The sequence below is a fragment of the Symphalangus syndactylus genome, chromosome 7, assembly GCF_028878055.3.
Source record: "Symphalangus syndactylus isolate Jambi chromosome 7, NHGRI_mSymSyn1-v2.1_pri, whole genome shotgun sequence".
Classification (NCBI taxonomy): Eukaryota; Metazoa; Chordata; class Mammalia; order Primates; family Hylobatidae; genus Symphalangus; species Symphalangus syndactylus.
In genome coordinates this window covers 6,513,875-6,541,562 of record NC_072429.2, presented here as the reverse complement: position 1 = coordinate 6,541,562, position 27,688 = coordinate 6,513,875, and the positions used below count along the sequence as shown (strand labels likewise).

Genomic DNA, 27,688 nt, shown 5'->3' with positions numbered 1-27,688 from the left:
ACATTAGGCTTTGATAAGTCAAGAATCCACCTTTTAATTCCTAGGCCACTAAAAGAAGAGAAAAAGTATATAACTTCCAAACCAAAAGATGGAAAAATAGAGTATGAATAGAATCATTCATAACTATAAATTAAAGGGCTAAATGATCCTGTTAAAATAAGTTATCGGACTGGATTAAAACAAACTATATGCTATTTCCAAGAGGTAGATCTAAAACATAAAAATACAGAAAGCGTGAAAGTAAAAGGAAAGAAAGAGAAATGCCATATAACAGTAACCAAAAAAGAAGCTGATGTTATTAATACCAGAAAAAAAGAGACTTTTAGTAAAATGCATTACTAGGGATAAAAGGTTTACTTCATAAAATTTCAATTCATATAACAATTTTATATTTGTGTGAAAGCAAAGTTCACAGAACTATATCTAAGTAGAGATAACAATTGTCTCACTAGTAGAATAAGCAAATAAAACTTCATTAAGAGCAGAGAAGATCTGAACAACGTATTACAAACAATCTAATGGCTTTATGTAGATGACTGCATGCAGCATCTGCAGAACATGCATTCTTTTCAAGTGCCCACAAACCTTCGCTAAGGTTAAATATATGCTGGGCCATAAAGCAAACCTCAACACATTTCAAAGGATAGCAGTCATATGGACCATGTTTTGTAACAACAATAACAAAAATATAACTATGAAATTCCCATGTTTGGAAGTTAAAAATATACTTCTAAATAACCCATGGAATCTGTTGTGATTTCCCAATTTTCATTCCTGACTTTGACTATTTTTTTCTTTTTCAATCACATCAGAGGTTTACCAATTTTCAGTCTTTTCAAAGCACCAATCTTGACTTTGTTGGTCTTCTTTATTGTTTGCTGTTTCATCAACTTTTGCTCTCATTATCTCCTTCCTTTAACTTTTAAAAAGATAGTCAATTTAACAATGTTTGTACAAAATTTTTATAAAATACAGAGCGTTTTTATTAAGCCTTAAAATAATCTTGTAAACAGGTCTTTTCCCTCATTTTACAGATGGGAAAATGATAGAACAGGAAATAAATTCATATTATTGCACTGAATGGAATATGGCCCCATGGTTTGCACCCAAGACCAGAGGAACTTCACCTGCTCCTCTCTGGGGCTTTGCCCTGCCCACCCCAGGACCACCACTTATCCTCTGGGATCTTAAGGGACACTCACCAGAAATAGCCACGGTTAAGACGGCGAAAGCCTGGCTCTCACCAACCCTTTCTACAGTAATCTCCAGCACATCTGAGTATTGCTGGGAAAACACAGGGGAAACAAAATGTATGCCACGTGAGTGAGCAGGCTGCCCAGGCCAGAGAGGCAAGCGTGAGGCAGCCCTCAACCCCCAACATGTGTGGTTACTGGCCTCAGCTGGAGGCTCCTCCTGCTGAGCCCTTTCGCAGCCCGACAAAGACAAAACGTGTTTGTTTAGAGACAACGGATTGCTTACTTAGAAGCAAGACACCACTCAGGAACATCCAAAAAATCACTTTTCTCATGGTTCTTCTCAAGTTTTACCTGAGTAGGGGGTGGTCCTTGAGGGATTTCCTTGACTTCCAGGTAAGAGTTGTCCTCCATTGCCCAAGCATCTAGATGCTGTCTTTGGACAGGGCCACCACACTTACTCATCAGACTTACTCCATACATTCTTATGCAAATACTTCTCATTCTAGGCAGCCTTCTAAGGACCTCAACACTCAACCCTCATTACAACCTATGAGGTTGCTACTATTATCTTTACAAAAGACAGGTGACGGCCCGGTATGGTAGTCTGTGGTGGCTCAGGCCTGTAATCTCAGCACCTTGAGGGTCTGAGGCTGGGCAGATTACTTGAGGCCAGGAGTTGAAGACCAGCCCAGTCAACAATGATGAAACCCTGTCTCTACCAAAAATACCAAAGTTAGCCTGGCATGCTTGTGCATGCCTGTAATCCCAGCTACTCTGGAGGCGGAGGCATGAGAATTGCTTGAGCTCAGGAGGTGGAGGTTGCAGTGAGCTAATGCCCCTGCACTCCAGCCTGGGCGACAGAGTGAGACCGTCTTAGAAAAAAAAAAAAAAAAAAAAAAAAAAAGACAGGTGAGGACACACAAGTTTAGTTACTTGCCTAAAGTCATCTGGAAATAAATGAGAGTCCTTATTTGAACTCAGGCTTCCTGGTGGAGAGATCACGTCCTCGGCCACTATACTTCACTGACGCTACACAGGTTTCATGCAAACAGCTTCCTTAGCACAACGACACTATCCATAACCTGAGAAGAACCGCCAGGTCTAAATGAGAATGGCTCCCCAGTAGGAAGACAATTGAAGTACTGTATTCTGCTTCCTTCTCCATGTCTCTAGGCCAAGGCCCTTAGCTGAAGCTGGAGAAGAGAAATGAAGGGTCTCCTCAGCCCAGGGACTCCCTGGGTACAGCTGTGGCCAATTCCTCAAGGTCTTGATGCAGACAGACTTCAGGTCCCCAATGTCTGTCTTCAGCTAACACACCTTCAGATGTTGTCCTGGTGGTGATCCTCTCATTTTTGAATCCCATGAAGGAAAATTCCCCTGCATTGCAGGATTGCTGTTCAGTACCGTTTCACACCCAGTGTCTCCATACACAAAACATGAAATTATTTTCCAGGCTTTCACCTTCAGACAAATTTGCTAATAGAGATGTGCACGCCTATGGAAGGCTATTCCATACTCATTGTTTTTTCAGGCTTTTCTTTTCTCTTTCTCCTCCCCGTTTTTCCCTCCCCCTTTATTTTTCCCACTTGCATATCGTTCTCTGGAAGGAACTGGGGGTGGTGCCTAAACCACGTTCCATCCCTGGTCTGAGCAGGCTCAGCCGCACCAGTTCATTGGGTCTGTGCTACAACGGCGACCCCACCACGTCTAGGATCAGCCTGAATGGCTTGTATCTGGCTGTAGGTACACTTGAGGACCTGGGCCCATTTCCGGAGCATGCGAGTAGGTGGGGGCCGCAGTAGGAGCTTGTCTGGTGCTCGGTGGGGCTGAGGCACTCAGAATCCCCACCTGAGCTGTGGCCATCCTCTCCTGTTATTTAGCCTGCATCTTCCCCAAAAGTAGACAGTGCATTAGGTTCAGCTGGAGCTCAAGTACGGGAGCTCTCCTGTGTGAGGAGCACATGGAAACCGCAGGTTAAAAACGACCAGAGCTGGTCTCATCTTCAGCAAATGGAAGCCCAATCCATGTCCCAACGACTACTGGGAACGAGTACTCCATGGCACCCTCCTTCCTGCCCAGACACCAGCCCTGCCAGAGACCAGCCTTGCTGGAGGATGCCTGGGCACTTCTGTAGCTGCCTTTACTCAGGTCATCCTAGTTCCTACTCCTCTCTCAGAAAACGCAATTCAACGTCCTGCCCAGATGTCACCACTTCCTCCCTCTTGGTTGGTCCTAGTCGCTGTCCTCTGAGCACCTGCAGTCTTAATTCAGACATCCATTAGGGTGGTTGTGCTCACAGCCTTTCTCCCTTTATTCATCCTCATCTACCAGAATCTACTCCTGCTGCCATCCTCTCCCACCCAGTACCTGGGACAGGGACAGTGCCTAGTAGATCCTCAAGTATTTGCTGAATCAATCAGTCCAAGTCTGTGTATAGGGTCAGGCTTGCCAGTGTCATGTGCGAAGGACAGAGAGCAAGTATGATCAGAACAGTCCAAGTGGAGCAGTGGCAGAAACGCTCCATCTCCCTTTCCTCCCTCAACTCCATCCTTCCTCACCGCAGCCATCAAAACTTACTGGTAGGGGTTTGGATACAAAGTGAAAGAAATATACTCCTAAAAAGAGCATGGAAACTATCTGGCTAGAGATAGGAGTCCCAGAGGGAGATGGGAAACCACATGGCTGAGACTGTTCTTTTGTAAAGACAATGGGTTTTGAAATCAGAGACCAAACTTCAAATTCAGCCTTTGCTGATTGGCCCACTCATGGTATTCTCAGTCAGGTTACTCAATTCTCAGAAGAGTCTATTTTTACCCTTTGAGTTACCTAGTTAACAGCTTCATACACAGCAGTATTTTATGTTCAATTCTACATGTTCCTGACAGAGCTGTGTGGTGACTGATCACTCACACAACCTACCTGCTCCCCTGAGTTAGGATCTGGCCCAGCAATGAGGATCACATGGCTCCACTGTGGTCCCCTCAAAATCTATCCTGCGCTCCTCCTAGGGAGGCACCTTCTAACTTCTGGTGAAACCAGCTGAACTGCTAGCCCGGTGGGATGAGTCCACTACCCTCTCTGGTTTGGATCTGGTATAACTTACCCCACAAAGATCCGACACACAAATGGCTCTTGGGTATCCTCCATCTAAACTCACAGCCTGTTTTGATTTAAGGAATTTCTTTATTGGAATTCCACTTAACCTCACCACAAGGAGCTGGCTTTCATGACAAAGACAGTGAGCCCTGAACAAAGTATTCGTTAACATTTTACAACAGACAATATACACATGTCTTGCATGACATCTTTACAACAACACATTCCAAAAACAATCAAACATTTAACAGGATTATTAAGAAACATTAATTTCCTTCTCTCTAGATGACTGGTACTTAGCTTTTTAGCTTCTGCAATAAAATGTATTCCTTCTCAGCATTTCTATTCATAGGAATCCCTGAATCACTTCTGTCATGTAAGGTGCAAATTCATGTTGATGGTGTGTTCCATTAGTTACTGAATGTGTCAAAATCCTCTCCACAGTAGAACCTTTTATTGTAGCATAATGTGTGAATACCACTTCCAGGCTATCCCTCATCACAAATTCATCATTCATTATGGGAGTTCATCTGAAACTTTAAAAAAGTTTCATCCATTCAACTAATGTATCACAATAGTATGTTCATCAATTTGCATTGTTTATGAGTGACTCTCTCCTATCTCCTGTTAGACTTGTAAGTCTATGCTTTCTACTTTTCCTAAAAGGAAATCCAAATTGTTTCAGAAGTCATCATCACTGCCCCTTCCCAAACCAATTACATCAAGTTTATACTTAAAAGACCACTAATATTAAATAAATTTATATTCCCTGAAACCTATCCTCCCTGAATTTGCCTGTTGGAGGCCCTTAGTTTTCCCACTGACCAATGTGTAATTGGGATTCAAAGCTATACCTGAATTTCCTACAGTTCTAGTAACAGAATTTACCAAACATGAACTTTCTGATGGTGATTACGTAACTTCTAATTGAAGTCCTTTCCTCATCTGTGTTTTATGTCCAGAAATGTCTACTGATTTTGAAAATTTGCTTCACATTCCATCACTTAGGTAAGTTTTTCTCTCAAGTATGGACTATTTTATATCCTGTAAGAGCTGAACTACCTTGACACTGGAGCCTTTCTTGCTCGCTATGATTGAAAATCACATAGAAAGGATTCCTCATAATCCTCTAGGATGGTTTCATTTACACTGTGTAAATTACAAGCCATGACCCCCTACATTCTCACATTCATAAGGTATTTCTTCCATTTGAGTTTGGAGAGACTTGGTAAGCTCTGCCTTCTACAGAGGCATCCTCATCCTGCCCCCATCCAGGGCATTCCCTCCCTCATAGGTTCTCTTCTGGGATGTGCCACTGTAACTTCCCACATATATCACATTTAAAGATTCCTCTCCAGTATGGGTTCTTTTATGCTTGGTGAGATTTGATCTGATATTAAAAGCCTTACCACACTCATTACATCGGTATGGCTTCTTTCCAGTGTGGATCCTTTTGTGCTGGTCAAGGACGGATCTATAATTGAAGGATTTCCCACACTCACAATTATAGGGCTGCTTCCCCTGGTGGACACTTTTATGATTGATAAGACTTGAGTGTGAGATGTATGCCTTCCCACACTCATCACATTCATAGGGTTTCTCACCTGTGTGGATCCTTTTATGCACTGTGAGGCCTGAGCTGTTCCTGAAGGCCTTCCCACACCTATCACACACATAGGGTTTCTCCCCTGTGTGGATCCTCTTGTGCTGAGAAAGGAGAGAGCTGTAACTGAAAGATTTCCCACACTCAACACACTTGAAAGGTTTCTCCCCAAGATGGACTCTTTTATGGCTTATAAGAGTTCTGCTTGAGAAAAAAGCTTTTCCACATTCATCACATGTATGGGGTGTCTTGCCAGGGTGGGTACTTTTATGGTTAATAAGGCTTGAGTGTGAGATGTAGGCTTTTCCACACACATCACATTCATAGGGCCTCTCCCCAGTATGGATTCTTTTATGAACTTTAAGGCTTGAGTTGTTTCTGAAGACCTTCTCACACCTGTCACATTCATAGGGTTTCTCTCTAGTGTGGACCCTTTTGTGCTGAGAAAGGAGTGATGTGTAATTAAAAGATTTCTCACACACATCACATTTGTAGGGCTTCTCCCCAAGATGAACTTTTTTGTGGTTTATAAGGGTTCGGTATGTGATGAAGGCCTTCTCACACTCATCACACTTAAAGGGCTTCTCCCCAGGGTGTACACTTTTATGATTTATAAGGCTCGAGAGAGAGATGTATGCTTTCCCACATTCTTCACATTTGTAAGGTCGTTCCCCAGTGTGGATTCGTTTATGTACTTTAAGGCCAGAATTATTTCTGAAAGCTTTACCACACTCATCACAACCAAAGGGTTTTTCCCTGGTATGAATCCTTTTATGCTGTTCAAGGGCAGAGCTGTAGTTGAAGGATTTCTCACAATAGCTACATTTATAGGGCTTCTCCCCAAGGTGGATTCCTTTGTGATTTTTAAGGCTAGAGCGTGAGATATAGGCTTTCCCACACACATCACACTTATATGGTTTTTCCCCAGTATGGAGCCTCCTGTGGACTTTGAGGCCTGCATTGTTTCTGAACGTTTTCCCACACACATCACATACATAAGGTCTCTCTCCGGTATGAATAGTTCTATGTTGAAGAAGAAGTGAGTTATAACTAAAGGATTTCCCACACTCCTTACATTCATGGGCTTTCTTCCCAGGGTGAATGCTTTTATGGACTGCGAGGCCTGAGCTATAGCTGAATGCTTTGCCACAGACATCACACTTGTAAGGTTTCTCTCCTGTGTGGATCCTTTTATGCACTATGAGGCCTGAGCTGTTCCTGAAAGCCTTCCCACATTCATCACATTCATAAGGTTTCTCTCCAGTGTGGATGACTTTATGCTGAATGAGAAGAGAGCTATAATTAAAAGATTTCTCACACTCATCACATTTATAGGGTTTATCTCCAAAGTGGATGCTTTTATGGTTGAGAAGTGTTCTACAAGTAATGAAGGCCTTTCCACACTCATCACATTCGTAAGGTTTCTCACCCGTGTGGATCCTTTTGTGGACCCTAAGGCCAGAGCTGTTACTGAAGGTTTTCCCACAGATGTCGCATTCATAGGGCTTCTCCCCTGTGTGGATCCTTTTGTGGACTCTGAGCCCAGAGCTGTTCCTGAAGGCCTTCCCACACTCGCCACATTCATAGGGCTTCTCCCCAGTGTGGATCCTTTTATGCTGGTCCAGAACAGAGCTATAATTGAAGGATTTTCCACATTCGTCACATTTACAGTTCTTCTCCCCAGAATGGGTGCTTTTGTGGTTTATAAGGCTGGAGTAGGACATGTAGGCTTTCCCACATTCGTCACACTTGTACGGCTTCTCCCCAGTGTGGATCCGTTTGTGGACCCGAAGGCTCGAGCTGCTCCGGAAAGTCCCTCCACAGTCATCACATTCATAGCGCTTTTCCCCAGTATGCATAATTTTATGTTGAACAAGGCGGGAATTATATTTGAAGGATTTCCCACATTCATCACATTTATGTAATTTCTTAACAGCATTGGTTTTCTGCTGTAGACTAGGGTAGGAAGTTCCATTAACGTTCTCCACACGTTTGCCTTGCTCACTCCCTCTCTGTCCTATAGGCATAGTCTGGTGTGTGATATGCTGTGGGCTCAGATGCAAGCTCTTCTCAGATGCCTCACCTTCCTGTTCTGTCTTTATATTTGCTGTACTCTTGGCTTTGCTGATTGCTTCCCTGATGCTGCTTTTGTCTTCCTTCATCCTGTTTTCCACAGGCTTTTTCTGTTGATTCTCTACCTTGCTATCCCAAACACATGTGTCACCAACCTTAGATTCAGGCATAGGATCCTCCAGTTTTGGCCACTTAGATTCTGCATTTCCAACATTTTCATATTCTTCAGTTGGTTCCTCATCCTCAGTGCTTGTCTTCAAATGTGACACTAAACCAAGAAAATGAAAAGGACACCTGTTCACTCTCTTAAAAAACAAACAAACAAACTGGAATAACAACAAACAACATTTACTTGACAAACATTTACTGACAACATACTGTGATAGGTACCATGTACCATGTACCGTTTTTTAAGTACTAGGGATACAACAATGAATATGACAAAATTTCTGCCCCTGTGGAACTAATGTTAAAATGCTAGAGCCCTGGATTTTCAATGGAACAATGAGCTTTTCTATTCTTGCATAACAGCTTAGCATAGGGCAGGTTGAAATGATGCACAGAACCATGGGCAACACCAATCAGTTTTTAAACAATGTCATCTAGTCATGGAAAAACAAACAAGAGGGCAGAAGAAATCTCTGAAGAATAGAAGACAGAAAAATTCGTAAGTAGGACAAAAGTTAGGCAAAACTTTTTTTTATTATGAAAAGTTAGACAAAATCAGCAGAGGATAGACAAAACTAAAAGAAAAAATTAGTACCTGGGGAGGGGTATCAGGGAGAAGGCTATGAAACCATGAAGACAGTTACTGCAGAGATGAGGAAGAAGGCAACCTGCATATTAAAATATATTATTAAACCTCTATAATTAAAATAGTGTGGTCCTGGTACATAGACAGGCAAATGGAATAGAACAGGAAGTCCAGACGTTGTCCCAGGTAGACACAGAAATTAATGATACAGATGATATCTGAAATTACCAGAGAAAAGATGGTCCTTTTAACAGTGTTGTAACAACTATGAAGCCACATGGAAAAAGATAAAATTAGGGCTGGGTGTGGTGGCTCACACCTGTAATCCCACTACTTTGAGAAGCTGAGGCGGGCGGATCACGAGGTCAAGAGATGGAGACCATCCTGGCCAACATGGTGAAGCCATCTCTAGTAAAAATACAAAAATTAGCTGGGTGTGATGGCACGCACCTCTAATCCCAGCTAGTCGGGAGGCTGAGGCAGGAGAATCACTTGAACCTGGGAGGCAGAGGTTGCAGTGAGCCAAGATCGTTCCACTGCACTCCAGCGTGGCGACAGAGCAAGACTCCGTCTCACAAAAAAAAAAAAAAAAAAAAAGATACAATTAGATCCCATTCTTCACACCACACACACATGAATAAAGTCCATATGGAATAGAGCTCTAAGTATAAAAAAGCTGTACAAATGCTAGAAAATATGGGTAAATGCCTCTATGGGCTGAGTATACAGGAAGCTTTCTAATGACTCATATGCAACAAAAGACTAATACATTTTCAAAAATTGAAGAAAAATAAACTACAAATCATACAGGAAAACAGGTAAGAAGATGAACAGACAATTCTTTTAAATGGTCCTTAAACATTCAACTTGATTCATAGTAAGAGAAAGGTAAATAAGAACTACTGTAAAACACCACTTCTCACCTGTCGTATTAGCAAATGTTCAAAGCTTGACAATACACTGTTGATAAGGCTGTGGAGGAAACAGGCACTCTCATACACTGCTGGGAATGCAAAGTGGCACAGCCCCTTTTAAGGGGAATTTGCCAGTATCTATCAAAACTATATATGCATTTACCCAGAAGTCCTACTTTAGGAATTTATAATGAGGATACACCTCCAACAATATAAAAAACATACATGCACAGAGTGATTCATTACAGCATTATTTGTAACTGCAAAATCTGGAAACCTACATAAATCTCCAAGCACAGAAGACTGGTTAAATAAACTGGCACATATGCACAATGGAGTACTAAAAAAGGATGAGGAGCATTTCCGAATTGATATGGCGCAATTTGTATATCCTAAAGTCAAAAGGTCAAAGTGAAAAAGAGTAATATACATGCTATGTTTCGTGTAGGAAAGAAAACAGGAAAACAAGCAGGTATGTGTTTCTCTTTATAGCAACGATAAACCAGAGAACAATGAAGTTCATCGCCTACAAGGGAGGGATGTGGAGAATGGAGCAGAAGGGATGGGGGAAAGAGAGAGACACTGAGTATATAGCCTTTTTAATAGTTTTTACTATACAAAATACATAATATTCTACATATTCAAAGAACAAAATTAAACATCAGCGAGGATGGGAAAGGGGAAAAACTGCTAAAACAAAACAAATCAACCTATTTGCATTTCACATGAATACCACAATCGCAGGAAGAAAACAAACAAAAATGAAACACAGAAGTAATCCAGGCAACTTAGAAACATATTTGACTACATAAGTACGTTGAGTCTGGGGAAAGCTGGAGGCGGGGCAGTGGGAAGAGGTACAAACAATTCAACTGTTAGCAGGTTTTCTGTAGAGGTATGAACAAAGTGATTCTGAAACAACTTTAGATGTATTAAGAACCTGAGTAAATGCGTTGATTTTGTTGGGCTCAGGGCTCTCCTAGAGAAAGGGACATAAAAATAAGGAAGAGAGGAAGGCAAAAATGAACCTTGGGATGAATTTGAAGTACTGGTGTGAGCTTATGATTTCTAAATCTCATATATGTGCATGCATGTATATTCAAGTCTATATGGCTGTATGCATACATTTGCATATATTTCCTAATTTCCTAGTTCTGTTTGCTGAAAGCCCAAAAAACAAAAACACTCCAGTGGTAATGAGCACATCTAGTACCCTCATTCTGGGTCTCTATTACCATTATTTACTAAAAGGAACCAGAGCTTCTCAAAGAAATGGCTGATTTCAGGCTGAGAGCAGGAAACATACAAGATGAGCATCGTGTTATACCAGCAAGTCGAGAGGCTCAAAAAAAGGGTAGGGACATGCTGCAAGACCCAGCTTGAACATCCAGTGTTCAAGCACCATAATAACTAAGTATAGTGATACATTATAAACCATTGAAGATAGGATTTCATGAGTCTACACAGGTACAAACAGGGGAGAAAGGGAGGCCTCTTGCTTACAGCAGAATGTGAGTGCTGGCTGATAAATGTAGAAGGAATACCAGAATTGGAAAAGTCAGCACTCTGCAACTATCAGAGTAAAGACTGGACCAGGAGAGAATCATCAGTGAATTCTACGTCTAGGAGGAAATTCTGACAAGGAGCAGGATATCTGCATGGTCTTAAATATTTATAATGCTTATTTACAAGGGGGAAAAATTCAAGAGTGGAGAGACAATGCCTTGGCCAGGTGCTCTAATTTAACACCTCCGGAGGGGCAGAAGGACACATCACCTATGAGAATGCATTACATGAACTGAATCACCAGGTAAAGCCAAAATGAAAAATGTTTTCTACTAAAACAGAGGGTGGAGAGAAGAGGGGGACTATATTTTTCAAATACATCATTTTCCTAAAAGACAAAGAAAAGCTGTAGAAATGTTCCAGATTAAAGAAGGCTAAAGAGACTTGACCACTATATTAAATTCCTGACCTTGACTGGATCTGTAGCGGAGGGGAAAATTGTTATAGAAAACAATTATATCAGCTGAAAAAGTTGGAATATGGATGGTAGACTAGGTAAAAGCAGTATCAACTTCCAATTTACTCAATTTGAAAACTGTACTGTAGTTATCTATGAGACTATCCCAATCCTTAGGAAATATACGGTGAAGTATTTCGGGATAAAGGGCCATGATGTATATAACTTACCTACAAATGATTTAGAAAAATACTTGCATGTATGAAAGAGCAAGAGGACAAAATGAAGTCAAATGTTAACTGCAGGTAAATCTGAGTGATGGGAATCTTTTTACTGTTCGTATTCTTGAACTTTTTCTGTGCGTTTAAAATTATTACCAAACAGGCCGGGCGCGGTGGCTCAAGCCTGTAATCCCAGCACTTTGGGAGGCCGAGGCGGGCGGATCACGAGGTCAGGAGATCGAGACCATCCAGGCTAACACGGTGAAACCCCGTCTCTACTAAAAATACAAAAAATTAGCCGGGCGTGTTGGTGGGCGCCTGTAGTCCCAGCTACTCGGGAGGCTGAGGCAGGAGAATGGCGTGAACCCGGGAGGTGGAGCTTGCAGTGAGCCGAGATCGTGCCACTGCACTCCACCCTGGGGGACAGAGCAAGACTCCGTCTCAAAAAAAAAAAAATAAATAAAATAAAATTATTACCAAACAAAAAGTTTTTAAAATATCAGAAAGCAAATGTTTCCTCTTCTACACCTTCCCCTCCAGGTACTGCTTTGCCATCCTACTGCCTGTTGTAACTGGAAAAAGTGGTCTTCGCATCCCACTCCCCTCATGCCTCATTTCTCCCACGCAGACCACACTGCATTAGCTTCTTCAGGCTGGTGCTTGCCCTCCAGGCTGCTGCCCCTGGATGTTTCTGGCCCCTCCTTCCACCTTGAGCCGTTCCTCTTCTGGCTCCACATATTCCCGAGAGCCCTCATGGCTCCCAGCACTCCCACACACCGTCTCAGGTCCTCATCTCTGCCCAAGATCCCTCTCAATTACAGACCCTCATATCCATCTTGCCTCCTACCCTTTTGCCTAAATCAGAAATGGGCTATTTCCCTTGACCACATACAAAACAGCCCCTAGGACCTCTGATTCTATTGCCTAAGTAGTTCTGAAGCTCCCACTCTATCCTCCACCTCCTTCTAAGGCCTTAGTTTAAGCCTCCTAAATTCTCTTCTGCACGACTGCCATCGTTTCTAGACCTTCACTCTTATCCCTGCCCAATTCTTTCTACAACTACTGTCAAGAGTTTTTGTAAAATGCACACCTGGTCACCGGGCAGTGCCAAGTTCTCCCAGGCTACTTACTGTGGCACCTAAAGCCTTCTGCACCAGCTGCCTGTGCAACTGTCAACCCTCACTGCCACTCCACTCACTGATTCTCAGCCTGATCTTTCCTCCTTTGTTTCTTTGACAAGTGGATTATTAGTTTTCTTCCTGTCCTCTGGGATTCCACGTTAGACTGACCGCTGACTGGCCTGGTCTGCCTAAAATCACAGACACTTTGCCACTTACCTCTCTAACCTAAGTGAAGGCCTGGGGCCTCCCTGAATCACACACACTTTGCCACTTACCTCTCTAACCTAGGTGAAGGCCAGGGGCCTCCCTGAATCACAGACACTTTGCCACTTACCTCTCTAACCTAGGTGAAGGCCTGGGGCCTCCCTGTTCTGGCTCTGCTTAAACCCCTCTGTTTGGGTTGGGGGCATGATGTCCCGTCACCTGATGTAGTTCATCCAGTCCTCTTCTTGAGTGAAATCAAAATGGATTAATATAAACATGCATCTTCACGGAAAATAGATGGCTTGAAATGAAATCTATGTTAATCCATATACCAAAATCCATCAAAAACACAGGCAGGAAAGCACCAAGACAGCACTAGAGTAAATGCTGCTAAAACATACAGACAATACAAAGGACGTAACACATAAGGATAATTAAGTTATCCTTATAAACAATAGTGGAGATGCATTCTAGGGTATCAGTTATTTCTGAGGCCAAGTGTTGCCCAAGGAACTTAGACTATTATCTGTATCCTGTTTGTTTTCCAGGCCCTGGGCTACTTCTATCCAAAGACATGGATATGACAAGGCCCTGCCATCAAGGCGCCTGCAGACTAGTAGGAGAGTCTGGTAGGAAAATAACCGTATGATAAAAATGACAGAGGCGGCTGGGCACGGTGGCTCACACCTGTAATCCCAGCACTTTGGGAGGCTGAGGTGGGCAGATCACGAGGTCAGGAGATCGAGACCATCCTGGCTAACACGGTGAAACCCCGTCTCTACTAAAAATACAAAAAATTGGCCGGGCATGGTGGTGGGCGCCTGTAGCTCCAGCTACTAGAGAGGCTGAAGCAGGAGAATGGCGTGAACCTGGGAGGTGGAGCCTGTAGTGAGCTGAGATCGTGCCACTGCACTCCACTACGTCTCAAAAAAAAAAAGAGGCAAATACAGGGCATGGAGGGTGGGAAAGGGGGGACGGACTACAGGAATAGCTTCAGGAAGAGAAGAGTGCCAAGGGAAGAGCAGGTACAGAGGAACTGGTGTTCACCCCCCTGAAGACATCTGGGGCAGGCAAAGGGAAAATCAGACAGACAGGCAAAGACAAGGGCTGCACCATAAGGAGCCCAGACTTGATCCTCAGGAGCTTCGGCAAAGGAGTAGCAAACCTGGATATGCGTTTTGGAAAAATTACTTATTTTATTAAACTGGAGTCGGCAAACATTTTCTGTAAAGAACCAGGTAGCATATATTTTAGGCTTTGTGGGCCACATAGAACTGCTGAGTACTGTTTTTTTTTTAAGCATTCCTTTAAAAGTATAAAAATCATTCTTAGTTTGCAGGCCATACAAAAATAGTCCACAGGCCCAGCAATGTGCCCACCTCTGCTAGATAATATCAAGGAATCAGAGTTAATTTAGGCTGGTATAATAATGGCATTGTGGCTATGTGAGAACTTTTGTTATTTGTTGTTGTTTTTTTGAGACTGAGTCTTGCTCTGTTGCCCAGGCTGGAGTGCAATGGCACGTCTCGGCTCACTGCAACCTCCACCTCCCAGGTTCAAGCGATTCTCCTGCCTCAGCCTCCCGAGTAGCTGGGATTACAGGTGCCTGCCACCACGCTCAGCTAATTTTTATACTTTTAGTAGACACGGGGTTTTGCCATGTTGGCAGGCCTGTCTCCAACTCCTGACCTCAGGGGATCCACCCATCTCGGCCTCCCAAAGTGCTGGGATTACAGGCATGAACCACCACACCCAGACCTTTTTTTTTTTTTTTTTTTTTTTTTAAATTCAGACTGAAGTCTGCAGTGAAATGGCATGGAATCTGGAATTTAAAATATTTCAATCAAGAAAAACTAAAAAGAGAAAAGTTAAACAGCAGAATCCTGATAATTGCTGAATCCAAGTGATGGGTATATGGAAGTTCATAAGAAAAAAACTTTAGGCCAGGCACAGTGGCTCGTGCCTATAATCTCAGCTCTTTCGGAGGCCGAGGCAGGTGGGTCACCTGAGGTCAGGAGTTTGAGACCAGCCTGGCCAACATGGTGAAACCCCGTCTCTACTAAAAAAAAAAAAAAAAAAAAAAAATTACCTGGGCACAGTGGTGGGCACCTGTAATCCCAGCTACTTGGGAGGCTGAGGCAGGAGAATTGCTTGAACCCAGAAGGTGGAGGTTGCAGTAAGCTGAGATTGCACCATTGCACTTCAGCCAGGGCATGAAGAGCGAAACTCTGTCTCAAAAAAGAAAAGAAAAAAAAGAAAAAAATTTTAAAAAGATCCGGCAAGGTGCAGTGGTTCATGCCTGTAATCTCAGCACTTTGGGAGGCTGAGGCAGACAGATCACTTGAGGGTAGGAGTTCAAAACCAGCCTGGCCAATGAGGCGAATCCGTCTCTACTAAAAATACAAAAATTAGCCAGATGTGGTGGTGCACACCTGTAGTTCCAGCTACTCGACTTGGGAGGCTGAGGCACAAAAGTCGCTTGAACCTGGGAGGCAGAGGTTGCAGTGAGCCAAGATACCACCATTGCACTCCAGCCTCGGTGACAGAGCGAGACTCCGTCTCAAAAAAAAAAAAAAAAAAAAAAAAAAAAAGATCACTCACACTGGTTGCAGTGGGAGAATGGATTGAGGCAAGACAGGACTGAGTCCTGGAGTTCCAGGAGTAAGTCACTAGAATCCAGTCAAGACTGATGTGGTGGCTAAGTCATGTGTCCCTGATGACACAAGTAAGGAATTACCCCCAAAACACAACTCTTCCATAAAAAGACCCAGAAACTTCTGAATTTCTTAAAAGTTCTAAAGGCTGAATGGACAAGCCCTTTCTAACTAGTTTTCAATACGCAGCATGAGTCTAATAGCCTGGTTACATCAGTCAAAAGCATCAGACATAGAATGCCACCCGCTCCTTCCAAACTACATATGACCAACAACCTCTGGGCACTCTTCTGTGCTTCTTGTTCATGCTTTATTGCCAAGGCCTAGAAAAGTGAATGCAAATAGTTAAGAACCTGCCCTAAATTCTTGCTGTCTCTGCCTAAAAGAGTCAGGAGCCACTTTTCAAGAGCCTAGACAACTCATAAGAGAGGAACTGTGGCCTGCTCTGGCTGAAAATCCCTTCCTGTTAACAGACTGCAACTAGCCTGGAACCACTTTGAATTTGCAGAGTCCAACCATATTCCACAAGACAATCTGCCACCTCAAGGTTCACGTGTGGATTCTATACCTTAAATTCTTGGATACTGTATTTGATTTGGAGATGATCAAAGAAAGGAAACAAGACAATAGAATGTGACCACAAAATGCTTACCAACCCAGAAGAAAGAGTACCTAGGAGGGGCAAAATGTGCAAAGGAAAGATGGGACTAAGGAACAGAGAAGTGATATGCAGATGAGAAGAGAATACGGTTTGTGTTCTAGCTACTGTTGCATTTGTCTAATGAATATTAGGAATGTATGATTAACGTGAGTTGGTTCTATTGCTTAAATATAGAAATAAGAATGAAAGGTGATTTTTCCTTAAAGTAAAAAACTGAAATAGAACATTCTCATACCAAGTAGTGGAGAAGAGATTTCTAGTTGTCATAGGGGAGGAGGTGAGCAAAGGAGATACTAAAAGGGAGGCTAATTTTCTGAATCAAACCCGGCAGGGACTGGCTTGGAGTCATTGACATAATTAGTCTATTAGGCTAGTGTAACACTAAATATAGGGACAAGTCTCAGAAGGGAAGGACTACTTAGTCTTATTTGTTCTTTAAACACTCTACATCAGTGATTTTGATAATGACTTGTCATATGTAACAATCTGCCAATAACTGGTTGAGTTAATGTAAAAAAATAATTTTCTAACGGCTTAGTTTCTTCTGTAAAAATCCTTACCCTAATACACTGTATTGAGTATACCATTGTTTGAAGTAACAACAAATTGGAGACAACCCAAATGCCCCGGAATAGATCTAAAAAAGGACAGAACATCGAAAACATCCAAACAATGGCCCATCCAATACTTACCGCAGCTCTGTAAAGCAAAACGAAACAAAACACAACTTCTGTGTTCTGACATGTAGAGACCGGTAAGATAAAGTGAAAGAATCAAAGAGTTAGAAGGATTTCTATTACCTTTGTGAAAAAAAGGGGGAACTAACTAGTTATATTTGCCAGTATTTGCATAAATTCGGAAAAGATACAAAGGAACAAAAGTGGTTATCTAAGAGGGTAGGGCCTAGGAAGATAGCTAAGCCGGATGGGAAGAAATCTTTCACTGGTAACTTTTTGTATTTTTAATATCCCAGCCATATGAATGTATTACATATTTCACATTATTATTTTTTTAAGCCTTGAGCTTTCACAAAGAAATGCTCCTGCTGGCCAACTACTTTAAACGTCTTAGAGCAGCACACCCAGCCCTGGCATTCCGCAGTGATCTTTTCTATCCCACCCCTGGGTTCCCGCAGGCTGTCCCCCGGGTCTAAGACACTCCTCCACCTTCCTCTCCCTACCTAGTTAACTCCTTTTCTGCTTGCAGGAACACGCGACAGGTCGCCTCCTCCCGGTGCACCTGTCTGTATGCAGGTGCGCTTCCCCAGGTGAGGGCCAGGACGCGCCTCCGGGGTCTCTATTCACACCTGCAGCAGAAGCTTATCATCATCACTCACCGCCCAAAAAAAAAAAAGGTGGGGGGGTGAGGGGAAGAAGGTCGAATCAGATCACCCCTAGAGGTCTCTCTGCCCTCGCAATCACTCTCAAGTCCTAGAGTACCAAACTTAACTGCAGAGGGAGCACGAAATTGTGGGTATTTTGAAGCGCTAATTTTTAGGGAGCCCCTCCCATCCAAGACAGGGAGGAATAGTTGAGGAACACGGGAGCGGGGCCCTGGCCCTTCTCGGAACACTGAGCAGACCTAACATGACGCTGGTCCGTTCAAACGTCGCAGTTGTGGCCCACATAGAGCCCAGTCTGTTCCAGGGGCGCGCCCTGCACCCCTATGCCTGCCCGAGGTCTTCCCTCCCCTCCGCTCCCCAGGAACGCGCCTACTGAGATATGTGCGGGGAGGGGGTACGCTTACTCCCACATCCCGCCCGAGACCCGCGGGGCAGCCAAGACCAGGCCAAAAAGGGAAGGGCGTGGCAGGCTAAGGCCGGGGGCGGGAGCGCGGGCGGCCGCGGACTCACGTACTGGCTGTGGCGGCGCCGCGGGAACCCGGCCGCCAGCGGGACAAAAGCGCGGACTGCACGGCCGGAAGAACCCGCGCCGGCCCTGGGGCACTTCCGCGCCCTCTCTGGGACGCTGGAGGACTGACTCGATGGTCCGGGCCGACTGCGCCGGCGGGAGGGAGGGGAGCGCCTCCTCGGCTATTTATTGAGGACCAGCGGCAGGGCGCGCGCTCCGGGCGCGGCGAGGAGGCCGTGGGCGGGGCTTCCTGTTTCCGTGCCTATTAGCTTCTGGGGTGGGGTGGGGTACATGTAATAAAGTAAATACCTGCCTACCTGGTTCCTGAATACGTGATTAGTTGCCAGGTGTGGGTGCGGAGACGTTCCCGGAAGTGGGGGCCTGGCGGGAAATGGGGGAATCCGGGAGGGGCGCAGGACAGCGCTGGGCAGGGGACCCATTGCCTTCTCAGCTGGTTGGGGGCTGGCCCGGGAGCACCAGCCCTTTCTGGTCGTCAGCAGTAGAAGTGCCCCTGGTTAGGCACTGGGGATGCCGAGAGGGAGCGCGCCCCTGGAGCGGTCCCTGGGACCGGGCCACGCTCCCACCCGGGGCGCCAGCTTGGCAGCGACCTCGCCGCCTGCCCACCCCACCGCCGGTGTCGGCTTCCAAACCCAGGGCCTAAAATGACTTTGAAGACCTTTTTTTTTTTTTTAAATTAATTTTTGTGGGTACATAGTAGGTGTCCCTATTTGTCGAGTACGTGAGATATCTTGATACAGACAGGAATGCAATGCGTAATAATCATATCAGGGTTAACGAAGTGTCCATCACTTCAAGCATTTATCCTTTGTGTTACAAGCCATCAAATTATATTCTTATTTTTAAATATACAACTAAGTTATTGGCTATAGTCAGCCTTTTTTAAAAACAGCAACATCTAAATATTTTTCATATTAAGTTTAATTGCAAAGGGTATATTTTTGGCATGCTGTTAATATTAAGAACAGAATTGCTTTATTCTTTCAAGTGTATCCAATGGAATCTAAATCCCTGAAGATTTGGTATTATCCACTTTTAACAATCATAAGTTTTACATCTTTTAGGGTTTTTTTCCTTTAACTTTTATGTCCCTCACCGGCTTTTTATTCTACTGTAAAAATATTTTCATTCTATGTGCCTCATTGAATTTTATCCTAGTGTAAAATATTTCTATGCATTGTTTTATTGTTTATTGTTTACCCTAGCATATATCTTCGTAACGAAATTAGATTACATTTTTTTCCCTCTTAGTGTTATTTTCTGGATTATTAGCAAAATTATATAAATATTTCAAAATGTTTACTGTTAATTCTTAGACAAAAAGTGAAATGCTTTGGAAGCACAACTTGTAATGAGATGGATTTTGTTTTACAGCTCAAATTATTTATATTATTTGAATGAATTTTACATATTGCTGGGGTGAGCCGGCATTTGGCATCAGCTCAACGCCTATTTTTCATTTTTATACATGTGGGTGCTGAGACACCGTGTTCACTTTGGTAGAGGGAATGGGCATTTCCTTGTAGCAATAAGCCCTTGACCGCATTTGGGCTTCACGCCACAACCCCACCCACTTCGAAGAAAGTCTGGACGAATCAACAGGCAGCAGCGACTCCTAAGGAGGGGCAGAGCTCCAGGCCCAGGTCTGCAGCTTTAGGTGAGAGCCCCAGAGCGAGTAGAGGATTGGGAGTGGGTTCCGCTAGAGCTGCCCCCAAAGGATAGCGAGACACATGCAGCTGTTGAGCACTTGAAATGTGGGTAGTGCTGCTGAGGATCTGAATTTTTAATTACATTTAATGTAAATAGCCACATGTGGCTAATGGCCACCTTACTGGATAGCACAGCTCTAGAAGGAGCTTTGGGTGGTCCTCACAGGCCTCCAGAATTAAAGCTGCCCTTAAAGGTTCATGGTAGGCAAACACTGGGTTTTTACCTCTAGGCAGCAAGATAGAAAAATATTCATGTCCTGGTTGGAACACTTTGCTCAATGAAAGGTGGTGTGTGTGTGGAAGGGATTGTGGGAAACCCACATAAATCATCTTAAGTCAGATGCTTTTTATTTTATCTTACTGTTTGTTTTGATAACAAGCTCTCACTTTGTTGCCCAGGCTGGAGTGGGGTGGCACGATCATGGCTCCCTACAGCCTCGACCTCCCAGGCTCAAGGGATCCTCCCACCACAGCCTCCCAAGTAGCTGGGACTACAGGTGCATGCCACCACAGCCCCATTAATTTTTATCTTTTTTGTAGAGATGGGGCCTCACCATGTTGCCCAGGCTGGCCTGGAACTGCTGGGCTCAAGTGATCCATCTGTCTTGGCCTCGGAAAGTGTTAGAATTCAGGCATGAGCCACTGTGCCTGTCAGAGCCTTTTGATTTTAGATGACGGCTTTTCCTCCTTGAGCCTTGTTATATTGCAGGCACCTTTCATTTGGCCTGTGTCTACATAACACACACAGACACACAGACACAGACACGGACACACACTTGCCTTTCTAACACCTGTCTTTTAGAGATATCTACACATCACAGCTGAGATCAGCAGGGCAGCCACTATTCACATGTAGCTTATGGTAGTCTGAATTGAGATGTACTGTAAATGTAAAATCCACACCACATTTCTAAGACTTAGGAAAAGAGAATGTAAACTATTTTAGTAATAATTTTTAATGTTGATTACATGCTGAAATACTATTTTGACTATATTGGGGTAGATCAAATACATGGTTGCAATGAATTTTACCTGTTTCTTTTTACTTTAAATGCATCTACTGGAAGATCAGAAGTCTCATACGTGGCTCACAGTACATTTGCATTAAACAGCACTGCTCCAGGAGGCCGACAGGGGCAGCAGTGAGGTTGTCTGGGTTTGCTCTTGCTTTGCAGGTTCATCACCTCCCTTTGGAGTGGTTTAAGTACAAATTAATGTCGAGCTCTGCCCACAGGGCTTAATTCCAACTCTGTGTTTAGCCGTTGAATTTGGTCACACATTTGTTTGTTTTTGTTTTTTTTTAGAGACAGCGTCTTGCCCTGTCACCCAGGATGGAGTACAGTGGTGTGATCACATAGCTCACTGCAACCTCAGTCTCCTGGGCTCAAGCAATCCTCCTCCTTCAGCCTCCTGAGTAGCTAGGACTATAGGTGTGAACCACCAGATCCAGATTAAATTTTTTTTTTTTTTTGTAGATGGAGTCTCACTCTGTCGTCAAGGCTGGAGTGCAGTGGCACGACCTCGACTCACTGCAACCTCTGCTTCCCAGGTTCAAGCGATTCTCCTACCTCAGCCTGCCGAGTAGCTGGGATTACAGGCACACACCACCACACCGGGCTAATTTTTGTATTTTGGTAGAGACGAGATTTCACCATGTTGGCCAGGCTGGTCTCAAACTCCTGACCTCAGGTGATCCGCCCACCTCAGCCTCCCAAAGTGCTGGGATTATAGGCGTGAGCCACTGCTCCCGGCCTCAGATTAATTTTTTAATTTTTTGGAGCAGTAGAGTCTTGCTGTGTTGACTAGGCTGGTCTCAAATTCCTGGGCCTCAAGTGATCCTCCCACCTTGGCTTCCAAAAGTACTGAGATTACAGGTGTGAACCACCATGCCCAACTGCAAATTTATTTTAAAATAAAATCTCTCCTCCCACTGTACCATAATATCAGTTCATAATGTTAAATCTGGAAAACAGAAAAAGTATTCTTAATTTAGTAAACTAGTTTTTGCTCTTGTTGCCCAGACTGCAGTGCAGTGGCACTATCTCAGCTCACTGCAACCTCCCCCTCCTGGGTTCAAGGGATTCTCCTGTCTCAGCCTCCTGAGTAGCTGGGATTACAGGTGCACACTACCACGCCCAGCTAAGTTTTTGTATTTTTAGTAGAGATGAGGTTTCATCATGTTGGCCAGGCTGGTCTCAAACTCCTGACCTCAGGTGATCCACCCACCTCAGCCTCACAAAGTGCTGGGATTACAGGTGTGAGCCACCGTGCCCGGCCTAAACTTTACTTTTTTTAAAAAAATAGAGACAATGTCTTACTATGTTGCCCAGGCTGGTCTTGAACTCCTGAGCTCAAATGATCCCCCTGCCTCAGCCTCCCAAAGTGCTGGGATTACAAGCATGTGCCACCACACCCAGCCCATAATTTAGTAAATTTTCTTACTTAGTAAACTTTAGTAAACTTGCTTAGTAAACTTAGTAAGCTTTTTTCTGCCACCAATTTGTGAGTGTTTTTCAGATAGTGTCATAATCATACTATATCTGTATTTTTATATAGCATTTTTACAAATATTATACATTAGCATTTTTCATGTTTTTACTCTTTGTGATATTCCATTAAACTACAGTCTCCTTAACTATTCTGTGTAACTCACAGAGGTTTTTTCTAAGTATGTCTTTTTTAAAAAATAAATTAGTGCTGTTTTAGATAGTAGCGTGCATAACGCTTTCATCATATTTTCCTTGAATAATTGACAAGAAGAGGAATCACTGGTTCAATAGACAGAACATTTTTAAGAGTCTTAAAATAAGAACAATAGGGAATTAAAAACACTAATAAGCTTAATAGGTAAACACTGGAAACAATCAGAGTAAAGAACTAGACAAGGTTGTTACCCATCACTACTATTATTTCCCATTGCAGCTGGATTAAACAAAGAAAAAAATCAGAATATAAACATTGGAAAGCAGAGGTGTAATTGTCTTATTTGCAGATAAGATTTCATTTTTGGAAAACTCACGAGAAATAACTTAAAAAAAAAACTAGAATAAACGAGAATGCTGTAAGGTGTGTGGTTTCAAAATTAACATATAGAAATCAAGTTTCCTTATATAGAAACTACAGTTGGAATAATAGAAGGAAAGACTACATTTACAATAGAAACAAACAAAAGACCAAATGCCCAGGAATTCACAACTCACGTGCAAGACCCATATGAAGAAAATTTACAGTGCTCCTGGGGACACAGAGGGTGCACTAAACTTATGGAAAGATTCTTGGATGTTCCATTCACATGAATGGAAACACTTGACATCAGAATAGTCATTTCTTGTAAAGTATAATTGTCATGATCCTGATAAAAGCTAGCAATAGAATCTTCTTTGGCAACCCACAATTGATTCTAAAGTTCACATGGACAAATTAACAGACTCTTGCTTGTTTATAGCTAGAAAATGCCTATAAAAATATGAATGATGCAAGGCACTATTAAGGCACATTAATAATTAAGCTGGTATAATTCTGAGACATACATATAGAGTCTAGAAATAGACCTAAACAGTCATGGGTACTGGGCATCTGGTAAAGCTAGCATTTCAAACTAGTGGCAATGACAGAACAGGGACAGCTGGGAAGCATTGGGGAAAAAATGAAGTTGGATTCAAACCACAGCCCTTACACCAGGATCAATGCCAGGTGTATCTAAGACTTAAATGTGAAATGCACACACACCAACCATCATGGCAGCTGCTCCCATTTCCATAAAATTTTACAAAGAAAAAAAAAACTGCAGGAGATTGCTTTGCTCATATTGGACTGAGGGAGGGTTTTTGTTTTCTTTCTTTCCTTTTTACTATAACGCAAAATCCAAAAACTGTAAAAGTAAAGACAGATCAATTCAAATACATAGAAATAAAATACTTCCGTGTGGCAAAACCACTACAAGAAAAGTAAAAAAATCAAATGACTAACTGGGAAAAAATATTTGCATGTTATATCACAAAGGGCAAATTTCCCTGATACACAGAGCTTCTCCAAAATTGAAGAGATGAACAACCCAGTGGAAAAATGGGCTCACAGAAAAGCTTATACAAATGATTCAAAATTAAAAAAAAATGCAAGCCCAAACTACATGGAAACACAATTTTTCTCTTATTAGAATGGCAAAGATCCTAAGTTTGGTCCACGCTGTGGTGGTGACGGCGTGGCGGGGAAAGCACTCTTCCCCACTGGTGGAGTGTTGACGGACCCCACCTCCAGGGAAGGCGCCATGCGGTGTGGATGCACTTGCACGTACGCTTTGCCGCAGCACTTCTCTTCTATGAGTCTACCCTGCTGCTGTAGTCACACGCTCATGAAATGGTGTGTGAAAAGGTTATTCACAATAGCGTGTCTAAAGTAAAAGATGGAGAAAACCTAAAGGTCCAAACTAAAGACATGATTACATAAATTATTGTACATTCACGTGTATTAGTTTGCCAGGGCTGCCGTAACAAAGTACCCCACACGATGTGGCTTAAATAGGAAAAAGTCATTGTCTCACAGTTTTGGAGGCTAGATGTCTGAGATAAAGGTGTCAGCAAGTTTGGTTCCTTCTGAGGCTGTGAGGGAGAATCTGTTCCACGTTTTGTATCTAGCTGCTGGTGGTTTGATGGAAATCCTTGGTGTTCCTTTGGAATGAGACCACCACTTCTCCTGTTGTCCTTCCCAGCTTCTCCCCAACCTCCCCTTTTCCCTAGTTTATAAGACAGGAGAAAAGGGAGAAAGCAAAAAGTTGGAAAGAAACAGAAGATAAATAGCTAGACGACCTTGGCGCCACCACCTGGCCCTGGTGGTTATAATAATAATAGTAATAATAATATTAACCCCTGACCAAAACTACTGGTGTTATCTGTGAATTCCAGACATTGTATGAGAAAGCACTGTAAAACTTTTTGTTCTGTTAGCTGACGTATGTAGCCCCCAGTCACGTTCTTCATGCTTACTTGATCTATCATGACCCTTTCACGTGGGCCCCTTAGAGTTGTAAGCCCTTAAAAGGTCTGGGAATTTCTTTCTCGGGGAGCTCCGCTCTTAAGATGTGAGTCTGCTGATGCTCCCGGCCGAATAAAAACCTTTTCCTTCTTTAATCCGATGTCTGAGGAGTTTTGTCTGTGACTTGTCCTGCTACACTTGGCTTGTGGACACATCACCCAATCTCTGCCTTTATCTTCACACAGCGTTCTCACTGCATGCATGCCTATGTGCAAATTTCTCCATTTTTTAAGGAGACCAGTTGTATTGGATTAGGGCCCTAACCTACTCACTGCAGCATGACCTCGACTTCACCAAATACACCTGCAATGACTCTGTTTCCAAATAAGGTCACATTAGGAAGTATCTGGGGTTAGGACTTCAACATACGAATTCTGGGGGAACACAGTTCAACCCATAACAGCATGCAATGTACTACTTTCAGCCATAAAAAAGGAAGAGGGGCCTCTTTATAAAATGGTATGGGAAAATCTCCACGATGTATGTTAAATAAAGAAATCAATGTGCCAAGCTATGTTATAATTTGCATAAGAAAGGGTGAAATGAATGTGTACATATTTGTGTATGTTCATAAAAATTTTCCTGAAAGTTCACACCAGAAACCACTAACCGGGGCTGTCGGTGAGGAGGCACCTGGGTGGCTGGAAGAGAAGGGTGGGAAGGAGAATTTTCAGTGCATATCGTCTTTATACTCCTTGCATTTTGAACCACGAGAATATAGTATTTATTCAAAAACTATATGTAAACATAAATAATCCTAAATTGCATCAGATTGCTAAACTACTTCAAGAAGGAGTATTTCAATTTATAAAGCTTCCAACTATAAGTAAAAGCTCTTTACTCACTCACCTCCCCAGGATTGGGTTTTGGCAGGTTTGTTTTTTCTCTAAATTTGTAGGCAGCAAATAGTGTCTGGTTGTTTAATTTTCTTTACCCTTCTATCATGTGTGTTACCCAACTGAGCCATCTCTCCTAGGGACTGCCTGTCCTGTCCCTAGATCAAGTCTTTTGGTACCTTTTGTAGAGTTTGTGTCCATTGTGGGAACACATTCTTTATTAAAGAAATTCACCTTTTGAATTGGCCATCAATTCTCTTTCCTGCTTGCCCTTTAACACCAACAATTTCCTTTCATCCCTCAAGCTTTACATGGATGTGTAAAATCTGTGTGGCAGGTGGCGCTGTTGAGCTGGAAGGGACCGTGGGATGAACCTGGAGAAACCTGTTACCAGAGGCTCTTAAGGGATGACCCACAGTCCCTGGGAAAAGGTCTAGAAGGAACAAGCAGACTCCTACTGTTCTCATTTCTGGGTCCTGTGGAAAGGGAGATGTCTGTGTCAGAAGATCTGACTGACACTTACATCTAAAATGATAATCAACAACAGTGAGAAATTTTATGGGGCTTATTTTATACCAAGCACTCTTCTAAATGCTTTATATATAGAGATACATTGAATCTTCTCAACAGCCCTTTGATGAAGGCACTGTGTGTGTGTGTGTGTGTGTGTATATATATATATATATGCATGCACATACATATACCTGTTCTACAGAAGGGGAAAGAGAGGGAAAGCAAATTTGTCCCAGGACACACAGCTGGTAGTTTTGAGGCTGTGATCTTTGACATCCTTGAAATGCTCTGGCCTGGGCACCTGCTGGTTCAAGCCCAGCTGCTTGTTCTCCTCGTGTAGATATATTCATCTCTGGTTGTCGTTCGCAAGCCACAGAGTGCCAAGACCAAGCAGGAGGCTGTTAGGACACCACCCATACAGGCCTCTGCCAACTGGGCAGGAGGAGGAAATTTTTGTCTTAAAAGAGAGAGAACTGGATGTCCTCTTGTACACACTGATTAAATCACAGTTTCATAAGACCTTGGGAAAGGAGAAAATCAAAGGAGCCGTCTCTCCCTAATGTGGACGGAGAGTTCTTGGAAAATGGCACCTGCTCCAAGGTATTTTCTTGAATCTGTGTTGGGCTCTGGGTTTCTTATGGGACTGGGCAGTTGTGTAATCTTTGGTCTCTGCTCCCTCATCTGGAATATAGGTAATAATAATACCTACTTCACAGAGTTGTTGTGAAAATTAAATTAGCATATGTAAGGCACTTAGAACTTATATATATTGATATACTGAATCTTGTCAATAACCCATGGATGACAGCACGGCATACATCCCCATTTTACAGATGGGGGAACAGAGAGGGTAAGAAAACTGTCCCAGGACACACAGCTGGGCAGTCTTGAGGCTCAGATCTTATGGTGCATACAGTATGCACTATCTGAGTATTCATGACTGGTTTTGCTGTGGCCACACTCCTGTAGGTATCGTGTCTTCCTGAGGGGAGTGGATCACATTCCTCTATCTCCCTGGGAAGCAGAATATCTTGGGATGGTATCTGAGGACTTGAAAAGTGCAGCCTTAGCTGGGTCAGTGGTTGACCCCTCCCTCTCTCTGGGTCTGGCTCTCTCGGAGTCCAGAGAAACACTCAGGGAACAGGTCAGGAGCTGGCAGGGAGTGCCCTGTAGGGGCCCCATGGGACTGCCCAGGGTCTGTGGGTGTGGAAGGTAGCCTGTGGCAGGTTATTCTCCAAACAGTAACTCTTCTGAAGCATGATGATCTGGTT

General features: G+C 43.3%; 1 protein-coding gene across 13 annotated transcripts in view; it reads right to left on the bottom strand.

Annotated features, from left to right (window-relative positions):
* Positions 1-331: 331 nt before the first annotated feature.
* Positions 332-27,688, bottom strand: part of ZFP62 (ZFP62 zinc finger protein) — a 166,593-nt gene continuing 139,236 nt past the window's right edge. Inside the window, exons 1-4 of one of the 13 annotated variants that reach the window (XR_010121828.1) lie at positions 9,173-9,293; positions 5,897-8,236; positions 1,203-3,141; positions 332-919 (exon numbers count right to left, since the gene is read on the bottom strand). Coding sequence is in view for 12 of the 13 variants with exons in the window: in XM_063643101.1 (XP_063499171.1) it covers positions 5,535-8,236; positions 15,235-15,442 (2,910 nt within the window). In the remaining variant the exon portion in view is untranslated. Of the gene's footprint in view, positions 3,458-4,359; positions 8,237-9,172; positions 9,294-9,645; positions 9,690-15,234; positions 15,602-17,152; positions 17,635-18,316; positions 18,520-27,688 lie in introns of those variants that run through there. The other 12 variants (XM_063643109.1, XM_063643107.1, XM_063643108.1 and 9 more) reach the window with 12 other exon arrangements.